Source organism: Cibotium barometz, chromosome 45 (assembly GCF_041138505.1).
Source record: "Cibotium barometz isolate CiBa-2024 chromosome 45, ASM4113850v1, whole genome shotgun sequence".
NCBI lineage: Eukaryota > Viridiplantae > Streptophyta > Polypodiopsida > Cyatheales > Cibotiaceae > Cibotium > Cibotium barometz.
Window position 1 is genome coordinate 42,131,601 of NC_141090.1, and position 15,108 is coordinate 42,146,708.

Genomic DNA, 15,108 nt, shown 5'->3' on the forward strand with positions numbered 1-15,108 from the left:
TCTTTACACCTTAAAGATGCTGCAAGGGTTCTTTAATGACTGATTTTTTTGAGTTTGAGAAGCTCCTACATTCTATACTTTTGATGGTAATGAATTGTAGTGTTTGCAAGAACCTGCAAAATTGAGTCTTTGTGGTTTGGATCCTGAGAGGCTATATCGTGCTGATCGTCTGCAAGACAATCTGCACCCAACGCTTGTGAATATTTTGAAGGTAAGAATCTTCCGAATGCCCACATTTTTTTGCTGCATAAGTTTTCAGCCACAAAAGGATGTTAAATGATATTCATTAGGATTAACCCTACTAATCATCTGTAAATCTTTTGGCATCATTAGGGAGGCATTGTTTATTCAAACAAAGTGACAACAGTGTCTCCTGTTTATGCACTTGATGTCATGACCCGGGAGCACGGCCATGGTCTGGAATCTACTCTGACTACACACAAGTGAGTTTTCTAGGGTGTTATAAAACCTGTATTTACAAGAATGCCTGCCATGTGACCAATTTGAACATGGGAGACTCCCTATTCACGCACCTGTTTTGAAAGGAATCCCTAGAGTACAGATGATATAAGGGTACCTTCAAGTAAAAGAAAACTGGCTTCTGCGAGGATGGTAACTAAAACTGATAAAGCAATTGCCAATGAGGTGATAGCCCAAGTGGTGAAGGTGTTTGCCTAGAACCAGGAGGTCCTGGGTTCAAAACCCCACAAGGTGCTTCCTCAGCTACGGGTGGATAAAAAGCGCCTACAGGCGGTGAAAAATGGTAACTACGGGAGGATCTTGGGCCTAAGGCTAGTCGGGAAAAAGAATCTGATAAAGCAACCACTTGCTAATTTTGGTGTGAATTTGTGCAGAAATAAATTCATGGGTATCTATAATGGGCTTGACGTGTCTGTCTGGGACCCTAGTACCGATCCATACTTACCATCAGTGTATTCTTTTGAAAATTTGTCGGGAAAATTGACTTGCAAAGCTCATCTGAAGCAGCAGCTTGGCTTGCTCAATCCAGACGACTCCACACCCTTGGTGAGCTAGCGTTACCTTTTTTAAGGTTTGAGAGATGCACAATTCTAATAAAAGGCTCTGTTCAAGTTATAAGTTATCCACTAATTTCTTGTCATGTTAAATCTTTTGCTGACATTTTTGGGTTTCTATCAAATAGATTGGCTGCTTAACGCCTCAAGTTTCAGAGTTGGAGCTGGAACTGATTAAAGCAGCTTTGAATTGTGCAGTGATGAAAGGATCTCAGGTACTCTATATTGGATTTGCAGTGCTTGTCAAGTTTCAATCCGTTTTTTGGGTTTGAAGGGAAAGGGGAGGAGGGGGATGGCATTGCTCAAATCTTGTATTGGCTGTCTCATGCAGTTTGTCTTTATGGGGGAAAGTAAGATTGCACATGTGCAAAGGACTATTGAAGACTTTCAGTCTGAGGTTGAGGTAAATGGAGCCTTCTGTTGAGTTATTGTATCTAAAGTTCTTTTAATATGTCTATCAAAAAAATTGAGTGAAATAGCTGAGATGAAAATGTTTTTCAACAGAGGTCACCACTTATGCCTTGATGAGCTTCTATCAGAATGGCTTGCAGCAGCTCATGATGACACATTTCCATTTTGGCATTGATACAAATCGAGATTTCCTCTTGCACTTCTAGTCCAGCCTCATCTTGTCTCCTAAAACAGTCCCCATTCATGGCTCCCTCCTGCTTAGGGGAAGGCTGCAGAGATATCCCAACAAAGGTCTACTGCGATACAGAAATACAGAAAAGTTTTTACTGTGTTCAAGTCGGATTGGCATGATGGCTTCTGCCCAAGCTGATCATCCTCCACCCACACCAGCCGGGAGAACAATCCTTTTTTCCAAAGATGAGCTTAGGACCTTACAAGCAGATTTTGATAAAGAAGTCAAGACCACACTCATTGGAAGGTTTTTCGGGTCTCATCCCTCCCGCTCTCAGACTAGAGATTGGATCCTGGCGGCACTTCCCATGGAGCTTGCCTCGCATTTCATTGATACCCACTCGCTTGGAAGGGGCTTCTTTCAAGCAGATTTCAATTCGGCATAGGCAACCTCACAGACTCTTGAGAGCAGCCCGTTTCCTCTTGACCCGAGGAAACTATTCTTCTTCCGATACCGCTTGAACTTCGACCCAATGCCAGAGGACGGCAACTTTTGTCCGATCTTCCTCAGGTTTCCTTGGATCCCACGGATCTATTGGAAGTTTTTGGCTTCCATAGGGTCAACCTTCGGACAGGTTCTAGAAGTTCCCGCTCTGCCAGCGACACCTTCCATGGCTGCTACAACTGTCATGGCCATTGTTGATGGGGTACCATGAGTCATGATACTCGTTAGTGATCCTTGTTTTACAGATGATCATGTGATGCTACCAGGACCAAATGGCTCTTTATTCTGACAGCGGAGATTGCCAGTAGACCGGACTAGTGCCGTGTTTGTCGACAACAGGACCATATTGCCGGACACTGTTTGAAAGCCAGGGACTGCTCTAGGAGACGGCACAAATGTAACATGCACCTACTCCTGATCCACTTGATGATCACGTGAGATCCTATTATAATGGGCGAAATGCAGATGTTAATGCATCACCTCCGCAGCAGGATGTATTACATAGGGATTTATTGCATGAGGATGTACAACTGACTGTGCAGATATATGAGTCAGATTTACACACCTTGCAACGTCTTGGTGATGATGCTCATGTTGACGATGATGTTTCATGCTCCTTGATTGCCATTACACCTGATAACTTTCCGCCCCTTGCAGCCCTATGAGAGGCGCCAGACTAGATTTGGTGCCATGTTTTGTGCCTCTTTACCATGAAAGTTGTCTCATGGAATGTTCAGGTCCTTGGTGGCGCCTTTCCTCGCCGCCAGAAGCAGGTCATCAAGAACCACCTTCATCTTGCAGTTACGGATGGTCCCATGGATATTTTGCTCATGCAGGTGCATAAGCTTGATACCGGCGAGTGCACATGATCTGGCAAGCTTTAATCTGGATACACTTTTTGGTCCGTCGTAGATGGAACTAAAGGTGGAGTATGTACTTCAGTGCAGAGCTGCAATTATTCCTTATATGATTGGTCATGGAGTTACTATCCCTGCCAGATTATGATTATGCAGGGTGGATTGAAAATTGGTGTGCTGAATGTGTATGCTCCTAACCTCAGAGGAGAAAGAATTCTTTTTTGGAATGCCATCATGGACTCTCTCCCCGAGGCATATCATTGGATCATTGGAGGTGACTTTAACATGGTTGAGCAACCTGCATATAAAAAAGGGGGGACATGAAGGCATCATTCAGCCGCTTGAGAGGGTATCCTAGGAGAGATTTATGTTTTCCTTTCATGGCAGGGACTATTGGTTAGAGGATGACTTCCACAGGAAGTCAGATTCACTCCTCTTTTCTTGGAGTAATAGCAGGAGTGGTGCACATTGCCGCTTGGACTGCTACTATGTTAATGATGGGCACTTGATAGAGGTGACACTATCTTTATTGGCCCAGGCACTTCAAATTCAAATCACTATCCTGTGGTTTTGTGCATCAAAGATCTCGGGAGTCAGAATTCTCCTCCCTGAGTACGCATACCAGAGTCTCTTTACTCAGATGCACAGTTATCTCACCAGGTGATGGAGCTTGTGATGCTCCTGACTCTAGGCAAATAGTTGCTCTTGCCTTAGAGAGTGTTAGTGATCTTTATCACAGTGTGGATCTAGCCAGGAGGGAAGAGATCTTGGGTAGAGAGAGAGCGATTAGGTGTAGATTGTGTGCTTTGCAGAGGGAACCTGAGAAACACTATGATGCCCAGTGGATCTCAGATGCATTATGCGCCGTTAAGGCTGAGTTGCAAGACTCAGAGCAGCGTGAAAAGTTTCATTATCATGCACATAAATCATTCTGGATCCTGATGGGATGTAGATGTAACAAACATTTCTTTGCTGTCCATGGCCTCTCCCATAATAGGCAATGCATTAGACAGCCCCAAGACTCGCAAAGAGTGCTCCACTCAGAGCCTGACATGGTCAGGAAGATTGCTTCAGATTTTTATTGTTGCATGTTATATGCAAAGACTCACTCCTCTCAATGGGATAGGGCACAGCAGAAGGTTTGGGAGCCCCTGCCTAGGCTGACCTCGGATGACATGTGTGCATTACTTGATGCCTCTTTTTCAGCAGATGACATGCAATTCAGGCATTACCACATGGTAAGTGTCTTGGGAATGATGGCCTCTCTCCCACGTTTTTAATGAGTTTTTGGGATGACATTGGGGATGAGATCACTGTGGCATTACAAGATATGTGGAACATGGGCTCTCTATGCCTCCCTTTCTTACCGAGGGTCCATCCACCTCATTCCTAAGGATGGAGATAAGAAATGTTGTAGAGAGGTCTTAACGTTGGAGAGAGAACTATTCATGGCCCCGGCAACAAACAAAAATAGATAAGGTGCCAGTGGGACAGCCCTGCCGGACCGGGCGAGTAAGCGGCAAGGTGGCTCCAAACATAGTGAAGGATACGTTTAGTACGTTTGGAAAATGTGCTGAAAAGATTCCAAACGTAGTGAACGTTGCCCCCGATATATATGGATACAAAATTTATAGTTTACTTATAAACTTTTGAAATATGAAGTTTGAAGATTCGTCAATGAACATTAAAGCACTTACTAATACTATACAAACTTTAATTTCAATTTTGCACAACTTACAACTTACAAGTCAGTGAAATCACAAGTGACAATTGCAAATGCAAATATCAAATAAAATAATTAAACAACGAACATAATTGAAAGTGAGATGGATCATGGATAAATCATAAATCATAAGACTGTAGACATATGCCATACATGATACATCATACTACAGAGAATATGATCTCAATTCTGATTCCTAGAGGCTAGGCACCTGAGCTCCTCAAACTAAGAGACTGGGCCTGACAAACAAATACTAGCAGCTAGCTACTCATCTAAACCAGATCATGACTTTGATGTAACCCTACGATCTATGCTCTCAAGCTCTCTGTGGAGCTCTCGATATCTCTCCTCCTGCTCGTCTCGTAACCGGTCCTCTTGAAGCTGAGCCTCCGCATCACTAGTATGAGCGAGGAGCCTATCGAAGATAAAGGGATCCACTTGTCACATGTGACATGGCACATAACACGTATCAAGAGTCAATACTCAATGTTGAGCATTCATTAGGACTCAAGATTCAATACTCATGACTCATGAGGCTACACATATGAAGTTTAATAATAAACATTTCGAGTTGGCAAGTAATTTATCTCCTTCACACCAGTGGCTGTCTTGAGTGTGCGCAAAAGACGGAGGTTGAATCCACAAAACACTAACCTCTCTAACTGTTGAGTACTCAAGGAATTACGGATCTTGGTGTGCAAAAGAGAGTATGCACTCCAATTCCGTTTGCATGCACCAGCAGAGCAACTCTGCACATGCCACATAGAACTGGCAAAAGTCAAAAGACAAGATTACACATTGGCTGCATTATACGAACTAAGAACTTTAAAGTTACAAACCTGAGATAGCAATCTAAAGGCCACTTTCTCGACAATTTTGGCCCGGTATCCATGGATGTCCCACCACGTAAGTGGTTTCGCTTGCCCTTGAACTACTGAGGCACTCAACCTACCAAAGGCAACTCCCACCCGATTGTGGTAGATGACCAACTCATCGAAGGTCACCATGTCGTCGTAGTTAAGCACTTGAGACACATAAGCATCCTTGAGAAAATTTAGTTGCGTGCCTGTTTGGAGCTCGATCTTGTTGAACATCAGATGGAGTAATGCTGCAATCCCATGAATGGGACGACGCGCGAAAGTCCATCACGAGTCAACAATGGGTTAGATATACTTGGTAGGAGTGATAGTCAGCGAGGTGACTAATGAGACACCATCTCTCTTATCCGATAAAAATGATGATCGAGTTGCCCCAATGTAGAGCTCTCCATGTCACCGAATCGGATGAAGACATACCTCGACTCCACCTTAAGTTCGAGCCTCCCCTACATAGAACTTATGTGTTAATGCTCGACCTAGATTGAGTCTTTGTTCTCCATGTTAGTGTACCTCGGCCTTAAGGCTCGAACTTGAGTTTGAGCCTTTGCTCTCCATGCTAGTGCACCCTGGCCTTAAGGCTCGAACTTGAGTTTGAGCCTTTGCTCTCCATGCTAGTGCACCCCGGCCTTAACGCTCGAACTTCTTCAGATTGAGCCTTTGTTCTCCATGCTAGTGCACCCCGGCCCCTTAAGGCTCGAACTTGAGTTTGAGCCTTTGCACTCCATGCTAGTGCACCCCGATCTTAAGGCTTGAACTTGAGTTTTGAGGAGCTTTTCTAAGCCCTTAATATCAAACCAAAAGGACTCATCCAACACTTTGCGTTGGATGTATTGAGTGGGCTTGCTGGTCGAATCACGCATCTCCCTCCATGCCAGTGATACCACTGAGGCTCGAAGTGCATCCTCATGTAGCTTGCTACGCACGAGATACATATAGACAAATCGCGTCTTGGATGGCCGCACCATGTCCAAGTGTGAGTGGGATTGGAAGATAGATAATGCTTGGTGTTTCTTCCTAAAGAAGGTAGTGATGCGTACGGCCTCATCCACACCCGGCTTCACCCATCGAAGCTTCCCTATGTCCTCCATGATGAAGTCCAAGCAGTGTGTAGCACATGGAGTCCACACAATGGATGGGAACTCTGCCTCAATCATCTCTCCCATGCTCTTGCAGTTGGACGCATTGTCCGTAATGACCTGCACCACTTTCTCTGGGCCAATATCAATAATAGCTGGCCTGATGTGCTGGAAGATGAATGCTACAGTGATCCTCTGCCTTGCCTTTCGTGCATCCGGTGCATTCAAGAAATATGTGCCCATGCAACTTGACACAAGGATGTTGATGATATGTGTTCTCCGCACATCACCCATCCATTTGAAATGATACTACAACCATGCTTCTTCCAAGATGATCTTATTGGCTCTAGTGCGTTCTCTATGCGCTGTCTCGTCCTCTAGCATGGTTGTCCACATCTTCTGGTAGTCTAATCCAGTCCAGTTCTCACATGGACCTACATCGGAGACGGCTTTAATGATTCTCTTCCACTGATCTGTGCGAAGGACATTGAAAGAGATATTGCACTCAATGAGAGTGCGCTCTATCTCTATTTCTACGTTCCGTTGCCTCTCCTTCACCCATGAGGATTGGTTCAACGTACCACGTAGAGTGGTCTCATGGTGTCGTCGTGCACTACCACTTGCAATATTCTCCACATGAGACTGTCCATCATCTACTCTAGCCCTCTTTGGGCTAGGACCTGCACTTGAACCTGTGTGGATGGCCCTTCCACTGAGCCTGACTGTGACATCTGTCCACCCACATATGAACATGCTGGCCCCCCAACAGCTGATGGGCCCATATGCGCAGGTGTATCTAACTACTCATCCTCAATGATGACTCTACTATCCCTACCAAGCTGTGATCCGATGAAGATCCGTGGGTTCTTCCACCAAATCTCATCAACCGCCTCCTGTGGTGCATTTGCACATGGTCCAATGCCGCCTTCCGTACCTTGGCCAACATGATAAATAACACGACCGTTCACACATAGCACTACCATAAGTGAGCATATGCCTACGCTTGCTTTTCACAAAAAGCTGCGCCTTGCTTTTTATATAAAAAAACACTCTTTTTTAATCAGGCTTTTTTTTCTTAAAAAGCTGACCCCATGTTTTTCTTTTTTCTTTTTTTTTAATGGCCCTTGCTTTTGCTGTTTTTAGCAAAAAAGCTGGTGCCACAAAAAGAAAGCAAGCTTCTTTTTTTCTCTCCTTGTTTGTGCCAACATCCTCTCTCTCTATCTTCATGCGATTTACAGAGCTGCATGCTTTTCTCTCTCTTTGCGTGCATGAAACCCTGTTGTCCGGTGTCCTGCCTGTGCTCAACTAATAACCCAACAGGCTTCCCACGCTGCAGCCCTGCTGTACAGTGCCACTTCTCTACATCTGGGCTGCGCGGCTCTGCCTGGCTATGTGCTGGCTGGCCTTGCCCAGCCTACACCCAGCTCTCTGGCGTGGCTGGCCCAGCCGCCATGAAGTCGGCTGGCTAGCCACTGCAAGCCCTTGCCCGCCATCTGTCAGCTGCCCCATCTGTTTGCCAAAAGCAACACCGCCTTGCAACCTTCTGCCCCCACTTTTTTGGCTGCCCGTATATCTGCAGCCCACAAAAAGCTCTTGCTTTTTTTTGTGCGCCCAGATCAGGCCGCTCATTTGCTCCACCACCTAGCTGGTGTGCTTGCAGTCCTGGCCGCATACAGGCGCTGTTTGGCCCACATGCTGTGCTCTATATGGCTGCCTCATCTCTTGTGCACAAAAGCACCACATGAGACTGGTCTCTGGAGCAAAAAGCCCATGTAACAAATCAAAAGTGCTTCTACGATTCGCACGCGTAGTGGTTTTCTCCCTCCCCTACTCTCAACACACCCACGCCGTTACCTCTCTGGCACATCCATGCAGAGAGGTATGACTTCCACACCATGGGTAACCCGGTAAAGCTTTGGCTTGTGTTTTTCCCGCGACAAACCACCAATCCCCACATCCATGGGTTCTACTTTTGTAAGAGAAGCTCTGGTACCAATGTAAGGTCTAACATGACCATACCTAAGGATTATCTAACATAGAACCATGAGGATTAGGATTAGAGAACAAACCTGAGAAATCCTAGCAAGGCTTCCGTAGACACAAGCCGTATGCATCTCACCACTCAACCGTAATGTCATCCGGACTCACGCCAGAGCCCGAGTTCTAATTGCCACGAGCCTGCTAGTCATTGATGACCGCAACCTGGAGTCCCATATCACCAAGACGAATCACCCGCTGACAGCTCCATGGTTGAGAGATACTCCACGCTCCTTGTTAATCCTAGGCTACCGCATGGCTACTTGATCTCGTTTGTCTAATTCGTGACCCCAAGTCACTTATATAGTAACAACCTTGCTATAAGGGGCATGCTTTTCTTTATAAAGCTTTCTTGCTTTATTTATAAGCTTCTAGCCTCTTTTTTTTCCCGAGAAAAAGATCCTTCTATTAGTTACCAAGAAAAACAGCAATAACGGGTAAGGACAAACTTGTCCCCAAATGGGAAGCGAGAGTCTAGAAGCATAAAAGGGATGCTCCTCTCCTCCGACTGGCTGCTATAGGATGAGAAGGCTATCTCATACAATGGAAGGAGGGGAAAACAACCACACACGTAGTCTATAGTGCCAGGCGGCTTCGCCACCATTGTTAGTAAGAAAGGGTCGATGACGCCATATCCTCAAGAAGGTCTCCCGGCGCTTTCGCATGCGGTCTGAGCCACCTTGAAGCGTCCCCCACCGACCAAGGAGGGTATGAATGATATCGAGCTACCCTCCTCCTCATATGACATGACGACCATGGCCTCAGTGGCCCAAGCAACTGTGCCCCATGTAACAATGTGGGAGGGTGCGCGTTGATCCATAGTGAAAATGCATAGGATGATTTGCCAAACTTGTTGACAAATCCTGAAGACAATGACGTTGGGACACCTGGGGATGGCCACACCTTAGATATAATGCTGGCCTACACCCAATGGCCAACCAAGTGCCAACTTCCAAGCTCCTATGTGCTAGCTACCGCATGAAGAGAGTGATCTGCTACAATCGAAAACTATCCCATAGCCTCTTCCAGAAATTCGAGAGAGTGATCTGCTACAATCGAAAACTATCCCATAGCCTCTTCCAGAAATTCGAGAGAAAGTGTGGCGAGAGGCCGTGGGATTGCTAGTGTCCTGGTACTACTACAGGAGTGCCCTCACCACTGGCATCTGAATCCCACGGCCCTGCCGTGCAGTGTAGGGGGTGCAAGGCGTCTCCTTGCTATCCTCTGGATCATGCCATGTCCACTCCTGGGTCCCATTGGAGATGTGTTACCGGTCCTTCCGAAGCCACCTTGGCCGAGGGAGAGTTGATGTGTCACTCATGTGCATGGAAACCAATCACCGTCACCCGCTGCAAGGTGCATCCCTTGAAATCCTCGAAGGGGGTCTCTTCTCTTTCTAGTCTGCCATGAGGTCCAATAGAGAAGGTGAGCAAGGCGGAGCTCTCATCCACGCCATGAATTGCCAGGGGTATATCATGTCTGGATAAACACTCCCAACCACTGCGGGTTGGAGAGTTCGGTATTAGGGCCAGCCACTTCGGAGGGATGGAGTCGTCGATGTCGAGGCTACGTGTGTCCCTGTCCCCCAGATCTCAATAAGGCCCCTCTTGGGCCTCTGGGGGAAGTTGTCTGAATGTAAGCCAATGTCCGAATGTAAGCCAATGTCCAAGTGACCTAGCGGGACCCGTCCTCAAAGCTCCCCATGATACATGCAGCCAAGCCCCAAGCATGTGACCACTAGGCAGACGGACCATGGAGTTCCAGATCAGAGGCTGTCAGTGATGCTCCTTGGAGGTTACTGGAGCTAATTGTTGAAGGGCCAACCTGTGATGATTCCAAGCACACGAGAGTGGCTACAAATGAGTCCTTTTAAAGCTCACCACCCGAAAGAAGGCCTCGAACAATCAACTTGCCCACAAGGATACGCCTCTAAATGGAGGGGTTGATGATGCCTAGGCCCTTTCTGTGTCGCGGCTGAATGATCACTCTCGAGGCCACCTTGGCATGGGCAGGCCTCCCGTCGCGCTACCAGCCCACAGAAAGTTGCGGATCAACCGTTGAACCAGACCAATACATGCCTGAGAGAAAGCCCAGCAAGAGGTGATGTACCACATGGTGGCGAGAAGAACCTGGTCTACCTCCACAACGTGGTCAACTAAAGAAAGCCTGGCTGAATTCCTATATAGCAGCTTCTCCCAAATGCTCATAAGAGGGGATAGCCACTGCTTGGGGGAGATATCAATGCCATGGAACCAAAAGGTGTGACTCTGCCCTTCAGGGTCTTCCTGCAGCAGCAAGGCAGGTACGTCCCTTTGAAAGATGGTGCTCCTGAATGAAGAGAATGTCAATGGGTCCACCAATTGTTGCTTTATGAAGCTCCTCTCTGAGGACACTGCGCCTCTGAAAGAACTGTAACCCTAGATGTTTTTATGAAACAATCTGCATAACTAAGATGTTTGGGAAGCGGAGCAATTGGAACCGCCCAGCGCCCTCCCTTTGAAGAGTCTTGGGCATGGTTTTCGATGGAGAGTACACTTTGGGTCCTTGGGTGGAGCCGTGCCAGATGGGCACAAATCTTGGCCTCCATGGGGAGCCACTTTGTTCGAGCCCTGGAGTGTGCATATTCTGGACTCCACTTGTAATGCAGGTATTTGTAGAGGGGGGGGGGGGAGCACTGAAACATGAAGAAACACAAAAAGCAGCACCTTCAAGCTAGAGGACACCATCTCCCCTTCTTGATCTCTATGGCCCAAGCCCTGAATTCCATCTGAGCGAAAGGCGAGAGGTGGGTAAGCACATCAGTGACACACAGATCATGCAAATGGTACGAGAGCTCTATTGGGTGCCCTTGAATAGAGAGAGAGAGAGAGAGAGAGAGAGAGATGGCCACAAGTGGCACATCGACCCTCCCCCGACCAAAGTGGTCAGAGAGAGATTATGGAGATTATGATTATGAGAGGGCCGACACTGATCAGACTGGGATCCAGGTGAGTGGCAATGGCACGATCCCTTCGACCCTGAGGATGCCCCTGACATTCCCTTTTTTGAGTATATAGTCGGTCTGGGCCGCAGGATTTAGATGCCAGAGGTTGACAATACGCCAGCAGGCAACAATTCATTAGTAGACCCAGGACATCCCCGCACACTTCCTCCGTGATTTTTGGAAACAGCTTTGGGACAGCTTCCGGCCACGGAAGATTACTCTTCCTCTTGGCAGGTAGCTCACAGCAGCAGCAGCTTGGTAGTGGAGTCTGGACACCTTGTTGGCAGTTGGAGGTCAGCTGACAATGTGTTCTAGGTGTAAAAACCCTCAGGAGTCTCCTTGTCATTGCCTTTGGGATTGTCCCCAAGGCGCAGCAGGTCTGGCGGATGATCCTCCATATCTTCAGCATGGACCAGGCATCTACCCGCACCACATGTGCCGCTGAGTCAGCATTGGCCCTAGCATATGAGGGGACAGGGACGGGGACAGGGCCCCACCCTTCTCCTCTCCCACGGCAGGATCACGACGACCCCGTTTCTTAGCCCCAGAGGGGAGGAGTACCAAAGGCACTTGTTAGAGGTGGGAGATCATTAGTAGCATTGCAGCATGGCATATTTGGCATGCCGTGCTCCAATGAGGCCATAGAGGACACTACCAGGCCACTTGTGGAGTCCATCCATATGCTCTAGATGGACACCATACACACCCTCCATGGCCAGTGGGAGTTGTTGTGAGGCTGCTTTGAGTGTATGCAGAAGCGCAGAGAGGCTTTTCTATGGATTTGGAGCAGTGGTCCTTTCCTCAAGGTTAAAGACAGCGAGATTACTTGGCATTATAAGCCATGTGTTTGGCTGTGCCCCGGGGGGGGGGGAAGGGGGGGTGCGCGCGCACTACCGCACCCCATTGTATGAGATAGCCTTCCTCCGAGAGCTGCCAGCCAGCGAGGAAGAGCCCCTCTGCGCCTCTATTTTTTTTTTCCTTCTTGTTTCCCGTGATTGAAATTGGGTCATGTACTTAGCCATTTCCGCTGCATTTTGGTAACTAATGGATACATCTTCTTTTTATTTTATTTTATTAAAGAAAGGGCAGTCTTGTTTGAGCCCCATACTACTTAAGAAGGTGTGTGACATTCACTCTTCTGTCTTGAGCTTACATCGCCTTTTTTCATATAGACGGGCCACCATATGCATGAATGTGGCACCCAACTCTTCGCCGTCCTCTTTCATAAGCTCTTATCAAGCATAGTATAGAATGCCTTTTTTAAAATCTACCAGACAACAAAAGGAGCCCCTTGCCGCCGTCAAGACGGCTTCCTCCACAAGAACACGGATAGTTGTGTGTGTGTGTGCGTGTGTGTGAGAGAAAGAAAGAGAGAGAGAGAGAGAGAGAGAGTGAGAGAGAGAGAGAAAGAAAGTCATATTAACGTCCACAGAATGCCTTGAAGGCATATGGGACCAAAAACCGGGCATTTGGCAGTTGTATGACATTAAAAGAGAAGTGAATGAAACTTTCTTTATTAAAAAATTTGTATGGATACTACCGCACCCCATTGTATGAGATAGCCTTCCTCTGAGAGCGGCCAGCCTTCTTCTGAGAGCAGCCAGCCAGCGAGGAAGAGCCCCTCTATGCCTCTGTTTTTTTTTTCCTTCTTGTTTCCGGTGATTGAGATTGGGTCATGTACTTAGCCGTTTCGGCTGCATTTTGGTAACTAATGGATAGATCTTCTTTTTATTTTATTTTTTTAAAGAAAGGGCAGTCTTGTTTGAGCCCCATACTACTTAAAAAGGTGTGTGACATTCACTCTTCTGTCTTGAGCTTAATCGCCTTTTTTCAGATAGATGGGCCACCATATGCATAAATGTGGCACCCAACTCTTCACCGTCCTCTTTCATAAGCTCTTATCAAGCATAGTATAGAATGCCTTTTTAAAAATTTACCAGACAACAAAAGGAGTCCCTTGCCGCCGTTAAGACGGCTTTCTCCACAAGAACACGGATAGTTGTGTGTGTGTGTATGTGTGTGTGTGTGTGTGTGTGTGTGTGTGTGTGAGAGAGAGAGAGAGAGAGAGAGAGAGAGAGAGAGAGAGAGAGAGAGAAACTAGGGCATTTGGCAGTCTTATGACATTACAAGAGAAGTGAATGAAACTTGTTCTTTATTAAAAAAAATTGGATGGATACTACCTTCTGTCCAATAACCCTGGATTATTGAAAACAAAGGCGAAAGGTGGCAGAGTGCTTACAAAATATGATCACTCAACGGCTCATCTAGTTCTAGCAGCATCAGACATTCTGGTTTGCGTGTCGGTGAATGAACCTACAGCAGAAATGCCTGTAAGAGCCTTCAAAGTAAAATATCTTGTAAATTGTTAAATATCAACAAGTCCTGTAGTCAACTCACGTGCTCAAAACGGGGATGCTCTATTTCAGCTGATTGCGATGCAGTATGGGAGTATTCCTATCACAAAACAACAAGAGGGATCTGATCAAAGGCAAGTGTTTTTCACGAACTGCTCTTGACTTTGCTCTCTGGCTCCAGAAGGATCACTTTTACATATGCTTGGTCTGGCATCAGTGTAATGGATGCGGATGATAATTCGCATCGGAAGAGAGCAAATGCATTCATCTTTCGATCTGCCACGGCACATGAACTGATGGTAGCTTTGAGAAGGGCTATCGACTGCAAAGTAAGTGCTTGTGAAACTTGAGTAGGTTTGCTTGTGTGAGGGTTGGTGATATAGTCTGTTGGGTCAACCATGGCCGACCTGGATATAGCCCACCGGAAAGCAGGTTTGTTTTATCCTTTGTTTTCTTTGAGTCATGGTGTTGCAATGCAGGTCAATGATCCTGAAAGATGGAAGGACATCATGAGGAATGGCATGTCTAAGGATTTCTCATGGGATGGGGAATGCGTAGAGGAGTACTTGGCTGCATATGCATCTATCAAGCAATTGTAGTCACCTGATCAAATTGCGTTTGTAATATGATAAGATCTTGGATGAGTAGAAGAATGTAAGGCTTTCAACCTTTCCTTTCATCATCTTTGGCATATGGGACAGACTGGCTAGACCAATGTGATCTCGTCTTGACCTTGGTAATCAGAGCCCCCTTGTAATTTGTCATCTTTCGTAAAGCTTCGACAAGGTTTTTTAAGAAACAAAAATTCTTCATGATTTCATTGGCAATCTTTTTTTATGGAGGATTTCTCTCTCGTTTTTCAGTATGTGTCGGTAGCCTCACATCATGGAGAAGGTAAGGCTGAACAGACCCAAGGTTAGGTTGCCATCAAACCCAACGGGGCAATATGATTACTTCTTAAACATACAAGGAGGCAAAATAATCTCTTAGTTTTGTATCACCACAGTGAGATAGCTTTGTTTTGTTTTTATTTTGTTTTCCATGCCATGATGAGAGATGCCATAGACATTATTGTATCA

General features: G+C 46.5%; 1 protein-coding gene across 3 annotated transcripts in view; it reads left to right on the top strand.

The window, feature by feature from the left end:
• The window catches only part of LOC147612778 (UDP-Glycosyltransferase superfamily protein), a 126,313-nt gene extending 111,470 nt beyond the window's left edge, over nucleotides 1–14,843 (top strand). For 2 of the 3 annotated variants that reach the window (XM_086783381.1, XM_086783382.1), the window contains 9 exons: nucleotides 101–211; nucleotides 334–443; nucleotides 855–1,026; nucleotides 1,163–1,249; nucleotides 1,366–1,437; nucleotides 13,892–14,005; nucleotides 14,102–14,163; nucleotides 14,247–14,358; nucleotides 14,509–14,843. In XM_086783381.1, coding sequence (XP_086639507.1) covers nucleotides 101–211; nucleotides 334–443; nucleotides 855–1,026; nucleotides 1,163–1,249; nucleotides 1,366–1,437; nucleotides 13,892–14,005; nucleotides 14,102–14,163; nucleotides 14,247–14,358; nucleotides 14,509–14,628 — 960 coding nt within the window. In that variant the 3' untranslated portion in view covers nucleotides 14,629–14,843. Of the gene's footprint in view, nucleotides 1–100; nucleotides 212–333; nucleotides 444–854; nucleotides 1,027–1,162; nucleotides 1,250–1,365; nucleotides 1,438–1,538; nucleotides 1,667–13,891; nucleotides 14,006–14,101; nucleotides 14,164–14,246; nucleotides 14,359–14,508 lie in introns of those variants that run through there. The other variant, XM_086783383.1, reaches the window with a different exon arrangement.
• Nucleotides 14,844–15,108: the final 265 nt, after the last annotated feature.